Source organism: Lagopus muta, chromosome 10 (assembly GCF_023343835.1).
Source record: "Lagopus muta isolate bLagMut1 chromosome 10, bLagMut1 primary, whole genome shotgun sequence".
NCBI classification, from domain to species: domain Eukaryota; kingdom Metazoa; phylum Chordata; class Aves; order Galliformes; family Phasianidae; genus Lagopus; species Lagopus muta.
Window position 1 is genome coordinate 16388791 of NC_064442.1, and position 18799 is coordinate 16407589.

Here is an 18799-nt window from a genome sequence, read left to right on the forward strand (position 1 = left end):
CTGACTAGCATTTCTCACACACAACGTTGCTGGTTTACATTAATACTGTGTTTAAATTATCCTGTTCTTCTCAGAACATGCACGAGACTAGATTATTAAGGAAAAAAGAATCCATTGTTTGCAGACAATCAGCCCTTACATTTACTGTGCAAAACAATAAGCTGTGTCAATACATTCCACGATTCTATCTGAATTTATAGTTCGTTCTTCTAGAACTACTCCTGTGTCCTAAGTGCTTTCATCAAGATGCTCCAGTGAAGCAAAGTCTCTGAAGATTACACATGCATACTGCATCTTGCTTCCATATCAGAATCAAGTACTGTTACAATTAGGAGATGAAAGTTTAGTCTTGTAGGCTGGTCATCATCTTGAGATGGATAATCCAAAGATTAACAACCTATTGTTAATATATTTCTCTTCCATCCCAAAAGAACTTTGACTAAGCTATACAACAACTGAATGAGGACAGTGTATAAATCCTTTTCAGATGCTGACATATACATGACATGATGAAATCAAGAGGACAAAACTGATTTAAGTGCAAATTATGTTGCTACAAATGAGATTTATTATTGCTAATTTTATTATTATTAAGTAAAGCAATTTCACTGCCAGACAATGTGGCCTAATTTGCTTTTTAAGTACTACCATCAAAACAAACACACTAGTTCTGTTGTCATCTGTCAGGGAAGAGGGCAGGAAAACTACGTACAGGAAGCATAGAGTAAGAAACACAAGAAAGCATTATTCTTAAGCTAAAAGTGAAGCTACAGAACACAAGATTTTAGCATTGCTGGCTTTTAGTAAGTTATTTCAAATTGAGATATAAACTTACGCATGTTACTTTAAATTAAGAAATGCAAACATGCAAAGAGCAGTAAGTTAAAGCAGCCCCCGCTGCAGTCACACACACCCAGGTAGGCCAATCCAATACCTCCGGGATCCACATTCCCAGAATATCATTATCACTAGCCAGGTCTTGACCAAACATAGCTTCCATTGCTTCATCGTCAAGGTCAATTTCCAACTCCTCATCCAAGTTGAAGTCATAAAGAGCCCCTGGATCTTGCTGCAAAGATATCCCTTCTCTTCGACTCTGATTTCTGTGGGCCTGTACAGAGCGGTATAATCCCGCTCGAGTGCAAAAGAAAACAGTACTTTTATTTTGCATGTAATAGGCATAAATCCACTTTCAGCTACATTTTTCCTTGTTTTTAAATTCAGATAATCACAATTTTCTCTCACCACGTAAAACACTTAATCTAAAGACACAATGATATACATCTGCAAAGGAGACTTGTGTAACTTTCATGCTAGGTACCAACACCCATCCTCTTCATTTACTGGACAAACAAAAATCTGGAAGTCTTTTAGAACACCTACCAGCACGTGCTAGCAGTGTTCGGGCAGCTAAATCAAATTTGTGTCTTCTTGTTACAGATGACCGACTTCTAGAAGGAGGTCCACTTGCAGAAGCAGCATTATCCACATGATCCATATTATCAGGGCTACAAGAATTTGTAATCAACAGGTAAATAAAAAACAGATTGAAAATTTCTTTGTTAAAGAAATAAAATCAACACTTCTGTCCCTGCATCAGTAATTCCCTCAACAAGTAACACTTAATCATCTATTTTTGCCACTTGAAATCTGTGAGTTCTCTGTGAAATTGCATTTTACCCAAGACAATTAATTAAGAAAACCTATAAATGAATTCCTCATTAGGATCAAGGAAGCTGAACAGAAGCATTCTCAAAATACACACTGCAGTTCTCACTCCCCTGGTTAGCAAAAAGCTGTTATGATCTGCAGCAAGTATCACTTAACATAACTACTTTTAGGATTAAAATATAAAGTAAAATCTTTCTTACTAGATTAATACGTTGTTTAGATCTAAAGTTACGAATATGGCTGAGAATGTAAATCTCAGTTCAATTCTCTGGACAAGACAAAAATTTCTTTAAAAGAAAAAATGTAGGAAGGTAGGTGTTCATGAATATACTGAAGAAAAAAACACAAACTATCAAACAAAAAAACACTCTCCAATGAATTTCTGCTTTATTACTACTTATCTCACTGGTAAAAATGCAGTCTCTGTTTTCATTTTTTTGTTTGCTCTTTTTTTGAAGGAAGGACACTCAATTACATTCTTCTCCAGTTGTGTGCATATACAGTACAGCAAAGTAAACACAGAGTGCAGAGTAATTTAGTTGTATCTTTGCTTTTACCAATGTAACAAAATGCAGAAATGGCATTACAGTGTTTCTCATCAGTAACTTTCCATTCCAGCAAGAGATTATAAGGTATTAGAGGAAAACTGCACTTTTACCTTTCACTAAAGCCTTCTTCCATTTCAGCGGCATCAGCTGAAGGGATATCACCCGGTGACTGCAAATAACAATGATCACCAGATTTTCCACCACTGCCAGAGACTATCGCCCCATGTCGTGCATCTGCAGTCACATCTGGCTGGGGTTCTTCATCATCTTCATTTCCAGGGTGCTCTATCATCCACATAGCAAGCACTGTGATGTTCTGCGCATCTGCTTCTCCTCTGGCACCTGAAAGCATTGAAGTCACTATTTAAAACTGCATTATACTGCACATATAATATATACAGCATATATATATTAATTATATTACACCAGTGATGGTAAAAAAAATCCATTTTTTCTCCCAAATACTTACAGAAATGCAAAACTAAAGTATGAAACACAATTTTTTCCAATGTAATACTGATCTATTTTTTCAGTTTAAATTGATATTGTTATTGATTACCTGTGGCTTCCATGGCTTTTGCAATCTGCCTGAGGGAGAATCCCATTTCTAACAATGGAACAGCAATGGCAGGAGGAGGAGGAGATGTTGAAAGTCGGCTGCTTGGATCAGACAAAGCTTAGAAGACAGAAAAAAAAAAGATCTTTCTTTAGTTTTTCCACTTCAGCAAATCTCATTCTGATTTGGCAAAGATTTGTTAGCTTCAGATAAGGGAGCAATTGCCCTAACAACTTCCCTTGCTGTTACTTTTCAACAGAAGGCAAGATACAATGAACTCAGACAGCGTTTATTCTATTTAGTCCCATTTATATTATGTCAGCCTCTGTTCAATCAAATAGGACACTCATAATATTTAAGCAACAATTTCTTTTGAAGTATTTCTAAGGAGTTTGTTTCTGTTTCAAATTCTATCAAATTATCTATTTGATTTATATGCAGGTAGTCAAGAAGAAAGTTACCCTTGCCATCAAGATTCAAAAATGTCTTGCGATCACACTAATACCCATTCCTCTTAAGTAAAGATCTCTCTCTGGGTCTAAGATGCTGGCATATATCCAAAAATCTCTGCAGATTATATATATACAGCTATTATATCAAAAAATCTCTCTGCAGGCTATGGGTATTACTTCTGCCCAAAGTGACTCGAGAGTCTCTAAAAATATTAATTACTACTCAAGAAGTTTCACTGAAAACATAATTTCCTCTGATCAACAAAGACACTAAATATACTGATAAACTCTGTTGTAAACACTGCATAATGATCCAGAAGCAAGTCACCTCATCAAAAAATGAGAGAGGAAGATGGAGCAGACAAGTTGCTACAAGTGAAACAGCAGAAAGAGACAAACTAAAGCATGGATGTAAGAGCAAGAATAAGAGGATAGACTGTTTCTCAGCACCAAGTAAGAAATTTGAAGAATATAGAAATTTGAAGAATATACTTTAACTTAGTCTACTGTATTCATTTAAATATATGTAGGTTACTCTGAAAGTAATTATTCCTATTTATTTCCACGGAAACTTAAGACAAAGAGCACAATAAAATTTGCATGGCTATCTGGAACACGGTTTTCTTTCATGCCACTGTCACCACTGCTGAAATGCACCATGCACTGCCTCACTGTGCTCACACCCACTGTTCAGTCTCCATAAAGGTTTAGCAAATGTTGATGAACTGTCATCAGGGGACAATTTTTTTCTGCCTGGAGAAATTCAATTCCACACCTTTGCTTCATACCCACTTCCAAGTCAGTCTCTAGTACGTCAGACTGCATCACAACAAAACGAAGTGGAATACTGGTGGAAAGGTTTAACCTCTACTGCCATAGCACCAACTGCCACCTCTGACGTCATGGACAAACATAATAAAATAGAAGGCATTACTTTCAGAGCAGCCCTCATAAAACATATACATATGCTTTGGATCACATGACAGATCTTCAGCAGTCTGGGATTCTCACTCAACAATTTGCTCAATTCCCTTGTTATCCCATTCTGTATGCACACTGGAATGGAACAGATTGCTGTTTTAAGAAGCAAAGTGCAAGCAGTAGCACAGTCCTACCTGTGAAGAGATGCCTCCCATTACCTTTACAATTCCAGGGAGTCTCAAAAAGGTCTTAAAAAGCTATACAGAACTTGTGTGAGTTTACAGCTGTCCATATTTCTGTGTGCATTGACAAGTATACCTGTACGATTCGTAGGCCTTGCAGACTGGGAATCAGGAGAAGTCAAGCTTTGTCTCCTCCCAACTTCATCTGAAGGAGAAGTTGGTAACGAAGATATTGGAGGAGTCTGAGCACGTCGTGCTGGCAGCACAGTTGTAGTAGGATAACTGGAGAACATTTGCCTTTTAAAAAAAAAAAGTATATATTTATATGAAAAAGAGCAACCCTGAAAGAGATCTGACGTAAGAAATACATCAAATTAGACCACAACTTGCCAAGTGCACCTTACAGTACCTGAATTTTGCAAGGGTAAGGAGTAATACTACATATATTTAGGGGAGTAGGAGAAGAACTCTGTAGGAATAACTCATTCCAATTTTTTTGCCTGGACAGTTAAATTCCCAGACATACACCTAAAAATACCTCACAGACCAAGGGCAGTCTGAGGAGAAGTAAACTCACTTCCCCATTTCTACATCACATACTGAACACAGCCTGACTAATCATTCCTTGTAAGGTATTTTACTTTTGCTGTCCTGGTGATAAGACTTTGTTCTGGCTTTCGTCAAACTGCATCTGCAAAACCTCTCAGAACAGAGGTCAGACATGTCGACAAAAGCAATAAACGGAGGACTATATTCAGCATTAAGCAGATTTTCCTCCACATCTCAAATAACCTCCGCAAATTAATTTAGCTTCACTTCAGTATGCGAGGGTAGGATGAAACAAACAGGACTGTAGAGTTGCTTGCAAACTAAGATCTATTCTAGTCTGAACATCAACTATTAATTAAAAAGCAGAAATGTCACTGACTTGTATTTTAAACTGTATCAAATAAAAATGACAACTGAAGAAACGTATTTCCTCCTGCTCAAAAGAACTTAGATGCTAGACATACATATATATAGTTTATATAAAAAGCTTAGCAGCTTTCTAGTTTTAGAAATGCATGTCCTCAAAGTAACAAACATAACTTTGTATTTTGTGGAGGCAGCTCCTAACAGCTGTTAATGTTTCCAAAACCTCACAGAGCCAAAGACGTACATGATATGTAAGTAAGAAAATGTTTTACCTAAGAAGACTGAGAGGCATAACACCAGGAGATTCAGAAGCAGGAACAGTTTCAGTATCTGTTACTGGAGTAGTAGCAGTAGTAGTATCCTCCAGAGAGCTGCTCATGAAGGAGGTTGTGCTGGAAGCAGAAGGGCTGGTTGTAACTGGCGTTTGGGCTTGCTGAGACTGATCACCTTCTTCCACTTGCTGGTCTACTTCTGCAGCAGAAAACAGACAGTGCAGGAACATTAATGAAACTTAACACAGTAAAACAGTACTTGTGGTTAAACTTAAAAAAAAAATAAAGAAAGAATCTCTATAAAGAGGTGTGCAGAAACTCTAACAACACAGATACCTCTGCCAATTACTCATGGACTTAACAGACTGGTCTCTGGTTGTCATACTGATAACAAGGTGAAGAGTAAGTAAAACTTTATAATCTTCAGAGAAACCATTTACTTGGTTAGACCTTATGATACTTACTGTTGTAACATTTAGGATTATTATGTTAGGCAAAAGGGCTGATCAATTACAAAGCTGTTTTTAACTTACTGGCTTAAGTAATAGATTTTTGAAGGGTTTTTTAGTTGATGTTTAAGAAATACCTAAGATAGTAAAGAAGCAAACAGCACAGGGATTATCTTTAATATCTTAGAGAATTAAAAAAAATACTTTAGATAGTTAGGTATTAAAAAGTACTGTAGATATTTTCTTTTTAAACTGATTTAAATCATTTCCCCAAAGACTCAACCTGTAATATAGATCTTTTTTTAAGACAAACAGGAATGATACGTGTTCTCTCTTCAAGTTCTGCTAGTTCAGTGCCAAATATCTCAGGAAAATAAACAAGCAAAACCCAAAACTGATTCACAAATTCTCATGAAGAGAAACAAAGTGAAAGAACTCTCAACATCATCTGTTAACGTGACTGTATACAATCATTCTTTTACAACAGTGACCTTTGCAGTCCTTGTGTGATAAACGAATTCCTCCAACAAATACATACAGAGCTGCTCATTTTTCAAAAGCATAAAGAAAAATTAGGAAGAGGCTACATTTCTGATTTACTCATTTGTATTTACTTTTTATTAAAATAAGGGACTGGAGAAAGGCAAAAAAACCTCAATTAGTGCTGTATCTAAAAAGCAATTAAAAAGATGCTGTAAAATTTCTCCAAAGTATAGCCCCTATAAAATTACAAGATTATGTCATTTGTATCATTACTGTTTCTAACCACTGAAATACAAGTACACAATAGGTTAGCACTATACTTGAATCATTTTGAAAAGGTACCTGGTTTAAGTCTGCCACCAAACTGATCCTCCAGCAATCCATGAACCACTAACTTGTAGATCATGGCTTGTGCTCGCTCCAAATCCGCCAGTCCTAAGGCTCTTTTAATAGGTGAGCGCATGACTGCTCGCTTCACCATGTGTCGCATCAGGAACTGCAGGGCAGCACGCATCTCCACATCTTCGTGAACAACTGGAGAACTGGCACAGTCTGAGTTGTGACCATTTTCTGCCAGGACTTTTGGTATTAACAGTAGTTCAGCATATTTACTACAACTAAGAAGAACACTAAGTGACTTCATAGCACCAAGATAAAGATAAGATAGCTGTACGGCTCTGATTTCTGACTGAACTATATCGTGATTTCTTGGTGAATGTTCATGATTCTTTTTTCTTCCTTCAGCAGGCTGGTGTTGGGATTCCATCCCTAACGTTGATGGTTCTAGGGAAAAGGAAGCGATTTCATTTTCTGATTTAGAGCTTGCAGTGCTATGTCCTTTGTTATCATCGGCACTCAGTGCTGATCGTGTATCGGCTCCAGCATCACCCTCCATTTTCTGCTCCATTTCACCTTTGTCTTCAGATTCATGTCTGTGTTTTTTCTCATGTCTCTTGGTGCTTTGTTTTCCCATGTCTTCATGGATGCCAGTCAGATAGGTAAGGTCCAGCAACACAGTAGCTGTCAGCCCACGAAATCTTGCAACATCAAAAGGCAGTGGCTCACAGGGCTCCAGATTATACAGTGGAGTATCACTAGGCGACCAAAAAGTTGGGAAGCTTTAATAAAGATCAGAATGACACAGGAAAAAGCAAGTGAGGGAGAGACAGGAGGAAAGTACAGGAAATAATGTCGGCAAAGTAAGATGTAAAATACGTTTAATGAAATAAATGAACCAATTCTAAAAATTAAATGCGAACGGGGGAAAATGAGGTTATGATCAGAAAATGGGGAGATATGATATCAGAGCAAAGGCAACAAAATGCACAGGTTTTCAACAACAACCATTAAAATCCAGAAGCATCACAGAAGCTATCAATTAGTGCTGACAGAGCATCCTTCTGTATTATTTCAAAATATAAAACAGACTTCTAAGATAATTTACCCTACATCAAGTTTTATTCTCACATATAAGCTGAACTTGTGAACAGGAATAAAAGGTTGGATATAAAAAACTGATTTTTTCTTAAGCATTAAGTAGAAGTTCTGACTGACTGCACACTGATTGCACGTTGCTGTACAAATTATTGGAAGGAGCACACAGCTGATAGCTTGTGACAATTCTGTCGCTGTTTATGTCAAGACAGACCCCCTAGAGAGAACAGGGACTTTCTAAACATAGGTCAGGAAGCCCAACAGACAGATAATGGATGACTACTTAGATAAGCCATATTCAGTGATACCTTTGTTACATTTAGGAATTACACTTGACTACTTTTCACCATAAGCAGGATAAAAATTCATTAGCCTGTATTTTCCCTACGTCTTCTATTTTCCATTACATTTTCCTATGCATCCAGTAGACAGAGGATTTTTAAATCTTCCTTTCACTACCCCTCCAAAATGTCTCCCCCTTTCATAAGGTAAAATTCTACTTTAAGATTGAAAACAAGTTTTATTTGGATTCTAATTATGGAAGTACATTCTGAACTTAATTCTACAAATTACCATTGTCTATCGTCAAGAACTGCACCACTTCACTTAAATAGGATTTGAAATCACTTTAAGATCACACTAGTTTAAGGTCATACGCCAAAAGGGCATACTTAAAAGAATTTATATCAGGAATTTAATTCAGTAATTAACTGCACTTAGGCATATTTAATTAAAGCAACAACAGCTTTTGTATAATGACAAAATAGGCATAATGTTGCAAAAGTTTCAAGAGGTGATCTGACCTCAGCTGTTTCAAAATGTAATTTTAACTGATGGCAAAATAAATTATTACTACTCAATTTCTCCACAAGATAAAAGTTTAACTGTAGCCTGAAGAATACTAGGATTTTAGTGAAGCAAATCTCTCTACTCAAAAGCCAAACAATTCCTACAAGAACACCACTGAGCCTACAGAAGGCTCGAGCTTCATTTCACAGCTTCCTTCCAAGTGCCCTCCCTTTGAAAGTGAAACTGCAAGAAAGGTGGAAAAAGAATCATCTCCTTCCAGCTTTCTCTCCAAGATCTGAAGATCCTGTGCACAACAGCTCCAGTGAGTCAACATCAAATACAGGGCATTCCTTTAGCTTGCTAAGACAGGTCAAAAATGAATAAATGCTGCTTCAAGGCAGCATCGATTTGAGTAGCCCCATCCACCCACCATTAAAAGAAGAGAACCTTCCCACTTCATGAGTTTGCCTCATCCATAAGACCCACAGAGCAACTTGTGCTCCCCTAAGGACAAAACACCAACGCAATGAAGAGATCTGTTCTTAACTCCGATAAATCAAACCACGATTCTATTCAGAATCAGATTCACCATTTACAACAAAAGTGAGCAATTTCCCCAAGTAAAAACCTTATGCCAGAGGCTACAGGAAATTAAGAGAGCAATCCACATTTAAAAAGAAGCAATGTTAATTACGAATTTGGGAAAACTGGCAGGCTGGTCCCATTCCAACTCCGAAAACTTGAGCCCAAAACTAAGAATTCTAGTGATGCCAATCAATTGTAAGCTATTAAAATACATTTGACATACCAAGCATTTTATTACTAGATAATGTTGAAATGTAACCCATATTTGTTTATTCTGAAAATGCAATTTTGGCTGCATTATTTTAAAGTTGAAGCTTAAAACAACTGGTCAACATGACTCCAATGTAAGATGTACGTTACTTTTGAAGATTATTAAACACAAAACACCATTAGATTTTGAAAAGTGTAAGAAATGAGCATACTGTACCTGATAGTAATCTCTGCTTCATCCCATTGGACCTTAGCAGATGTACTGCCTTCCTTCACTACTCCAAGTAAAGTGGCATGACGTCCAGTTTGCTTGTGTACACATCGACCTCCAACTCTAAGTCCAGCATCAACTCCACCAATCACTGCCAAAACAGGCCACACTTCCACACACAGCATCTTCAGCTGCAATTCTGAAAGGTCTGCCAGACCATGTCTATTATGCTTGCCCTTCTCCTCCTCCTTATTTTCTTTCTCCTCTCTCACCTCATTCTCTTCTCGACTTTGAATTGAGCGACTTTTCTTCAGCTTTTGACCTGCTTCTTTAAGACATGTTTTGATTTTATTCAGCCTTTCCATCATTTTTTTATTGATGCAGTGTGTCCAACGGTCGGTGCGATGAAGGATACGAATGAGCTGGATGGTGGCTTCTGCCAGCACTGCAGCAACAGGACTACAGATGGGGTCACCAGGTAGCAAGTCTCTTGGCGTACCACGCATCTGCATATCACAGATTTTCACCTAAGTGTTTAAAGAGAGCAGTTATCTTTTTAATCTACACAGGAGCTGATTTTAAAACAAGAGACTCCTGATGAATAGAAAAAACGAATAGCATTATCTTTTTTTTTTTTGGTGAGGTATTCTAGGAATTCCAATCTTATCACTGCATTCCCATAAATTCAAAGATACCAAAATTCCAACAGTTAGAGCTTTCCCATACAGAACACACATCTCAGATTGTGATTTTATGTGTAGATCTATTTTTTGGTAGACTGCACATGTAGGAAAAGTCTAGATAGTGTGGAAATAATGTAATGTTGTTCATGTCTTAAAACACAATGAATCAACACTGACATTCTCAGTACTTGTCCACTGCCATCAATCCCCATTCCCCAAAAAATCCCTTCTACATCCATTGACGCAGACTAGGGAAAGCACAGACTTGGGACCAATGCAGATGAACATTTATGTTACCTTTTCTCCTGGATTACTGCTATAGAACATAACACAAGGATATAACTCTGCTGCATCCACATCTTCAAAAGCTAGTTTTGGCTCCTAGGTAAAACAAATTAACAAAATAAAAACCAGAAACTTAGAACACCTTTACCTGTGAAAACATGACAAAGTTATATTCTTATCTTAACCATTATACTTAGCTTTATATAAAATAGCTCTATATATTTATGCCAAATTACTATTAAAAAAAAGCAACAGTCAAAAACCAAACCAAATACAATCAGAAAGAAACAAATACCTCTCCATTTTTACCAAAGGAAATAGTTCTTGCTTCCATATCTAACACGCATGTGATGAAATCTCCTTGGGTAAAGCTGGACAGAGTCAAAGTTTGCTCTCCATTGTGATAAAGGTTACCACTGTAGGCTCTATACAGCCACATATCTGAGGTAGTGCGATGGTTAAAATCGTGTACTGGCCAGCGAGAAACACCAACACATGTGCCTTCATTGCCTCGATTCTCCTTCACAATGTAGAACTAAAAGGCAGATAAAAAAAAAAGTCAGAACACACACTGTAACAGAACAAAGCAATGAGAATTTGCCTTATATATATTCATTAGTACTTATAACCATGTTACTGACAAGCATTTAATAAAAAATAAATAAAATTAATCAGCTAAAATCATATTCTATTTCTAAAAGGATGTCTTGGTGTATAGGAGTAGTCATTAATAAGCCATTTAAATTTGATCTGATAGTAATGGAAAGAACTATCTGAAAAAGAAATACAAGATTTTTTTTCTGACTCAGGAAACACAGAAGCTGGCACGTAAGCAATAAACATATTACTGAAATAAACAAGCTTTACTCTTCACGTTCACAACAAGAGATTTATGTAGATTCAAGTAAGAAAGAATTAGAAGCCTTATGTTTAAAGACAATACTGATTACAACTGCATATTTATTTGTATTTCTGAATAAACCATTCAGATGATGTAATTAAAGGTTAATCTCATCACATAGGCTTTCTGAAATAGAAAAAACATTTTCTCAAATATTTCTCCAAAGGAAAAAAATCAAAATCTACATAGTTCAGAAAGTAACTATTTCAAGGCTACCACATCCATTTTTAACTACGGATCTCAGGAACATGTACCAGCACTTCTACAAACACTCAGCATGTAATCAGTACCTCCAACCTGTGTACTGAAACATCAGCTGAAAATTTACTTTGAACAGTAGAGTGCTCAAGACCAGCCACAAATTCTTCCCTTTGGATTGAAAATGTGATTTATGCAAAGATGCTATCATAACCTAAAAGTCATAGTTAGCTACTATTTCTAAATTACAGTATATTTCTATAACAAGGTAAGAAAAGAAATACACTTTCATTCAACCCACCTTCCACTGGTAACATCCTGAAGTGACTCCAGTTGATGCCAATCCATATCCTTTACCCCCACTTCCATGAGTTAGAATCTGCCCGTTCTCCACTATGCAGCACTGCGCTTTCTCAGGGTCGAAGGACACTTCCTGTATGGGAAGATTTTCATCTTCATCTTCAGACTCTCCTTGCTTCTATCAGAAACAGGACAAAACGTCTGTAATAAATGTAACTTAGCTGCACTCAAACAGAAGAGGAAGCAAACCATAATTACCTGCAGCTTCATTTCTTGTTCTTTCTCCTTTATTTGAATTGCATGCTTAGCTTGAGCTATAGGAGCCTCCCACATACAGTCAGACAGAAGCGAGAATAATCGTTCAACAACCTGGCATATCAGAAAATAATTCAGATCATCCTAAATCCAAGATGAGGTCAACAAATAGCATTTTATTTTGCTTCCTAAGTATAAATGTAAAAAATATGTAGAGCTTCTAGATAAGCAAGTATCTAAAATGAGCCTCATCTGATTTGGATTCTGAGTAAATCTATGAAGCATTTACAACTCTAATGAGACTTTCTGAAGAAACAAGTGAAAAAACTTATAGCAAAATATAAAGACCTGAGCCATCTGATCATCTTCAACGCCAGATTCACAAGCAGGTAATACAGCTTCTAGTACATGAAGTGCAAGAAGTCTAGTCCTCAAATTTCCAACCAAGGGAACTCCTGAAGATGGAAGAGTATGTTAATAATCTACAAGTGACTTCTGCATCAGACACGCACCTACAATTTGACTTACATGCCTCCAATGGCAACCCTGCACATAGCAGGGGGGTTGAAATTAGATGATCATCATGGTCCTTTTCAATCCAGGTCATTCTATCATTCTATACCATGATTAAATGCACAATTTTCCTAAGTATAACATGCATACATCTACTGAGGTTGAAGAGCTAAAATCAGTGTGTAATATATGATCAAATAGGACTTGATTTCAGGAACTGCAAGTATAACCATTATCACATTTTGAAAAACTCTTACCTGAGCAACACTTCTGAGAAGCAATGTTAAGAAGTACTTCAGTCCACTTTGGAGATGCCATTTTTGACTGAATTGCTTTTGAAGAGACGACTCTACGCAAGAAAACAAGGAAGTCTCCCAAGTGCAGCTCTGCTGCGTGCTGCTTTCGGAGGGCAGCTATAGAGTTAAATAAAAATTTTCATTTACATCCATTCTTAAACAGTATCTGCAAATAACATACTACTATAACCAAAGTTGAAAAAAATATTAAAACAGACATTTGTAGCTGAGTTTTGTGATGTTATTAGTTTTTGAGAGTAAGGCATCCAGAAAGGATTGGACAGGTTGGACAACTAATATTGCTAGGCTACGCTATATGGAATAACAGGCATTTGGGAAAAAAAACAGTGCACCATGTGATATTTGTGTAGCAATGGAAAATGAGTGCTTTGGAAAACTAAGATTTATAAACAACTGTACAATAAATTGTTATATATATCTTACCAAAAGTGTGGGGTTATAGAAAAACACCTCAGTATTTGCAAGCTCTATGTATTTAATATAAAGCCAAGCAACTTAAACATAAAAGTAATTATCTGACATCTATCAGAAACCTGAGCTGCTAAAATATTAGCAGTGCTTGTTACCGGCAACAAACAGATCCAGAAGTAAAAATATAATGATCAGTTATTGCATTTTTATTTATGAGCATAGCAGTACATAAAGCAGCTATTGCTAACAAAAAGCAATAATGAAATGTTTTTCATTTTCTGAGATTTTGATGCAAAACACTACACTCCCTCATGCCTCAATTCATTTTAAAGGAGCTGCTATCTTTACAAGGCAATGTCTTCAAAACAGAAGGCCTTATAAGCTAACTTGTTAATGAACTAATTATGATGATTAATTATCTTAGGAATTCATCAACCATCCAATTACTGAGAAGGAAAGAAGGCTGTAACCACAACCAGCAGCAAAGATACACCTAAAAATTTCTTTGAGTATATCACAGTATTTCCACAGAAATGAAAAATGTTTTTTAAGGGATTGTAAACCATGTGAGGACTTTCAGGTTTCAGAACATCTCTTCTAGCAGACCTTTGAATACAACACTCTGCACAGTACAGAGCAGATGCAACAACTGTGTGAATTACACTACATTTATTTGCAGTTCAAAACTCAGAGAAGGGAATTTCTTTGACCACACTTTGAAAAATAATACCAGCAATCAACTCATTTTCAGAGAAAAAGTGTTCCTCTTCTAATTACAGACTGAATGGAGTAATTCTTATTCTCTACTTAATCCTACCTTTAAATGGATTGATAAATCTAATGTGAGCATAAAATTACCTGATTATATTTTAACCTAATCTACAGAGTTAAGAATGGCCTAACAATAGTACAGTACAGTACAGCAGAGTGAGGGCTTCAGCACTTAGTGCTTTGAAACTGTAACAGAAATTATGCAAGATAATTACCTCTGAAGTCTCTCTTTTCATTCTCCCCATTTGAATCTGCCTTTTTTGAATCTGCTTCATGCTCCTCAACTTCCTCTTCTCCAAATGAAGCCATAAGCATCACCCCAGCTTGTGATAACAAGTTTTTTAGCTGACTGCATAATAAATCCAGCAATGACTGGACCACCTTTGGGCTCAGTTTGTCAGCATAGGTTCTATAAACACACAATAAAGTAGAAACAAAGAATATTTGAGAGCTGATGAAAAGAACCATAACAAAGACAACTATAAACTCAGCACAAGTGAACACAGGGGCTAACACAGAGCTAATTCTAATCCATTTCATTGCAGCAGGTTACTTTGCTTCATCCTCCACAAGTTTGGCAGATTACTCTCACATGAGCCTCACTTTTAAGACACTTAAAAATTGTCCATTCTTTATAGTCAAAGAGTATTTTTCCAGTATTTCCAGGGGAAAAAAAAGCAACAGTTCATTAAGTGTAGTCCCCTGAAATTTCCAAACATGAAGGCATTTTGTCTCTTTTCTTACATAACAGAATTAGCAGAAAAGTGTGCTGCTTTGTATGAACACTGAAGGTGCAAATATCCTGTACTAAGTAATACTCCCACTCTAAACAGGCAATACTTTGTCACCTGGGTGTTTTGTTTTTTCCTTTGCAGAGTTAAACTGCAAATATTTAAGTGTTGGCAGATTTTTTGCCTTGTCTAGCAGAGACCAGTACTCGCCAGAAAACTGCCTTGTGCTCTGAGTAGAAGCATTATGTACAGCTCTGAAGAACTCCTACCACATTATTATTAGCATTGCTTTTACACAAATGAATATTACATAAAGCCTCTTCATATTAACTTAACAGCCCTAGACATAAAATCAAACTTCAAAAAGGGGGAATACTGCAAGGCAATACTTAGAGACCATAAAGTTCCAAGCATTTTGATTCAAACGTCTCACCCACAATTCAAAAATATGTATCAGTCTTATGTGCATCTTTCATATGAATAATGTAACTATACTTTTTTTCCTTCACTTACATGCTTTTGAACAATACTTAATGCTCTAAAGAAAAAAAATAAAAACAGTTACTCCTAAAGGGTGCTGAAAAGCCAGAAAATTACATTTTCTGAGAGTAAAGGAGCAATTAATACTTACCCCGTGGTGATAGCAAGGATCTGAAGTAGTCTTGTGCTGGCTACTTTCAAAGCTGTGCTGAGCTGGGAAATACCAGTTTTGGGCAGCAACTGTAATGGTTGTCCTAACATGGTGTCTGTGCCACACAGCTGTGATAGCACGTTTAGCAAACCAGTAGAAATAGCCAAGGAGACATCAACAGGCTGATAGTGCACGCTTAGAGCAAAGACTGTTACCAACAGAAGACGCTGCTGTGCTTCTAAGATTAAAATATAGTTTTTAATTAGCAATCTGTTTACAGAAAGAATACTAAGACAAACAATAGTAGATTAGTTTTAAGAAAATGTAATAAATTAAATTACTGAGTGAAGAGCTGCTGTTAACGCATGCTTTGAGGTAGACTTCATTGTGTACCAGCACAGCCTCTTTCATTCAGTGCACTCTATGTTAAGGGTGTCCAAAGAAAAACATCCTACAGATCTAGCTTGTGATGTAAAGTTTCTGATACAAAATCTCAAAGGAGATCAGCCTCTTCTCTCTAAGGTAAGAATAAGCATGTGAAATACTCAATTTGCTGCTTGTACTTCAAGCTGATTCTCAAGGAATTTATTTCAGTTGCATTTAACTGTAAGTGATGCCAATGAAATAATTCACGTACGTACGCCCATTAGGCTTTATCAACAAAGCAAACTACGCAACTCTTTTCTGTACTGAAGATCTCATTCAATACAAGCACAAAGGCACAAAGAGTTGCAGAATTCCAGTTATCCCTTGAGGACAGAAGCACATGGGAATATCTTGGTAAAGGACAGGAGAGGGGGATTTCAAAATCATGCATTATACCCTGTTCTTTGAGTGTAAGTTTAAAAAAAAAAATCACAACTGAGTGAAAAATAAAGGTTTGGAGATTCTTAATCACTTCTGAAAACTGATGTCTGGAAAACCTAAAAAATTACTTGAAATGACAAAGATATGGAAACATTAATGTGTAGCTCACAGGAATTGGAAGGCTTACAGTACTTAAAAGCCTTAAAACAAGAAGGGCTGAAACTTGAAGAAAGTTAAGACAGAAAAAGGTTAAAAATACTCTCTCTCTTCAGAGAAGTTATTAGCCTGATTATCTGTGAATTCTGGCTGCTGATATCAAAGTATGCTTTGTTACACTTAGAATACGTTGTACCACGTATCAGAGGACACATTTTACAAATCTTGCTTTCACTCACCTATGTGATGTTTATTAGCTTGCAGAGCTCTTTCCAAGGTAGCAGACAATTGCTGGTAAATTTTGTGCACGGCCACCTGAATTTCAATCTGAATACTTCTCTTAGCTGCTCTGATACCATCCTGGCTCAAACAAAAAATGCTATAAGTACTGATAACACTTTTATCATCCAGTTACTGAAACAAAAAAACCACAACAATTAAAATACATACCTGGTAGTGATGCAGTCTTACACTCTCTCCTTTGGCACCTGCATGTCCTACAGTGCCCAAACCAAAGCATCCAGCAAGAAACTGTAATCTTACAGAAGTTAGCAACGAAGACGACTGAAATCCTGGCCCCTGATGACTTCCCATTAATGCCACACTGCCTTTTTCCTCCATCCCTGACAGAAGCACTAAGATTTGATGAAGAGCTTCCAGACGAAGCTAAAAGTAAACACAATCAAAAGATGAAATTAAACAGTAAGCATCCTTAGAAATCAGATCGCCTTCAGCCATGAGCAAGAGTGAATGATGTAGCTGTTTTCCAATGGACACTTTCTGATAGTACCCATGTTTCTGACAAATCACAACAAAGAAGTACATTCTTACATTTTCAAGAAAAATTCTCCTTGTCAGCATCCCTTTTAATTTCTGAGTAATCAAGCAATTGGCCTTATCTAGTCAGCACAAATAAGCTACATAGAAAGCTTCATATAAGGGAGGCAGTTTACATGCAGTTACATAGTTTAACTTCAAAGCTACACTATAAGTTCTAACCATATCAATGCTGCATGCAGCACATATAGGATAACCTCTGAAATTCAAGTCTGAAATTTAGGAACAATATGCAAAGAAATGTTTAAGTGGATCCTTTACTTCCCATTTTAGAGCTTAAAACAAAGTTCCCAGATCCAGTTAAGACATTTTAGAAGAAAAACAGGAAAAAAACTCTAAGACAGAATTTGGAAAATGTTTTTAAAAATCCATAAAATTCGAATATATGATGAATAAGAGAAGATTTTAAATTGAAACTTACCTCAGCCCTCAACTGCTGCTGCTCCATTGCAATTATTGATGCCTGCGGACTGGTGGACATACTTTCCTCTGGTTCCTTAAATCCTGGAGAGTTTCCTACATCTCCACTTACAAAGCTGACAACATTTTCAATCAAAGTATGAACTCCAAGAGATCTTGAGAGGTCAAAATCGGACTCAACGAATGAGTAGGAGGATGTGTACAACCAATCTCTGCTGTGCTTCAGTCGAGCCCATGAGTCAGTTAAAGGTTCCATTTGACTGTGTATTGCTCCTAAACATACACATAATAAAACCTCATAAATTCCAATTTACTAGCCAACACGTTATGACAGTAGCTAAAGACTGAACTGCTGCTATTCATACAGGTGGAAAATGAATATCCATGATTAATCATACCATGCATTAAGCAACTTAGAGCAAAACATTTGATTTAAATTTACAGCAACTGCCCAAGAGGAAAGGCTGTATTTCTTTTAATTATGGCAAGCAGTATTGCAACAAATTGCCAAGTGAGAGAACAAAAAGACAGAAGCCACTTGAACTGCTCAAGTTAAAGCTCGAACACTGGAAAAAAAAATGCTTTGCAGCTAGATGAGAAAATAGTAAGGAAAAGATCTGCTACAAAAGAAATAGTGCAGTCTGTATATTTAAGGTCTAACTGTAAAAGAAAAACATCTTTATTCTTTGTTTTAATCAAGTCATACGTTCCATAGTTTTGAAAAAGCACAAATGTTATTTACTGAATGAAATATCTGCAGAATTCCTGAGTGCAGAAGGGCAAGTAAACCAAGGAAAATTCATGGAGAACATTTAATTTTTTTTTCTGGTTCTTCGATAAGTGTGTACATCAAATTACCATCTACAGCATGTATTAAAACTCCATCTTATTCATCTGACAATTTC

General features: G+C 36.6%; 1 protein-coding gene across 2 annotated transcripts in view; it reads right to left on the bottom strand.

The window, feature by feature from the left end:
• The window catches only part of HERC1 (HECT and RLD domain containing E3 ubiquitin protein ligase family member 1), a 94367-nt gene that overhangs the window by 28395 nt on the left and 47173 nt on the right, over positions 1-18799 (bottom strand). For both annotated transcript variants that reach the window (XM_048956162.1, XM_048956161.1), the window contains exons 26-44: positions 17896-18167; positions 17088-17303; positions 16877-16997; positions 15675-15912; positions 14528-14721; positions 13071-13226; positions 12649-12755; positions 12304-12414; positions 12047-12223; positions 10942-11181; positions 10659-10742; positions 9685-10205; positions 6792-7567; positions 5518-5716; positions 4467-4627; positions 2779-2895; positions 2330-2561; positions 1384-1508; positions 914-1134 (exon numbers count right to left, since the gene is read on the bottom strand). In XM_048956162.1, the coding sequence (XP_048812119.1) occupies positions 914-1134; positions 1384-1508; positions 2330-2561; positions 2779-2895; positions 4467-4627; positions 5518-5716; positions 6792-7567; positions 9685-10205; positions 10659-10742; positions 10942-11181; positions 12047-12223; positions 12304-12414; positions 12649-12755; positions 13071-13226; positions 14528-14721; positions 15675-15912; positions 16877-16997; positions 17088-17303; positions 17896-18167 (4268 nt within the window). The remainder of the gene's footprint in view (positions 1-913; positions 1135-1383; positions 1509-2329; positions 2562-2778; positions 2896-4466; positions 4628-5517; positions 5717-6791; positions 7568-9684; positions 10206-10658; positions 10743-10941; positions 11182-12046; positions 12224-12303; positions 12415-12648; positions 12756-13070; positions 13227-14527; positions 14722-15674; positions 15913-16876; positions 16998-17087; positions 17304-17895; positions 18168-18799) is intronic.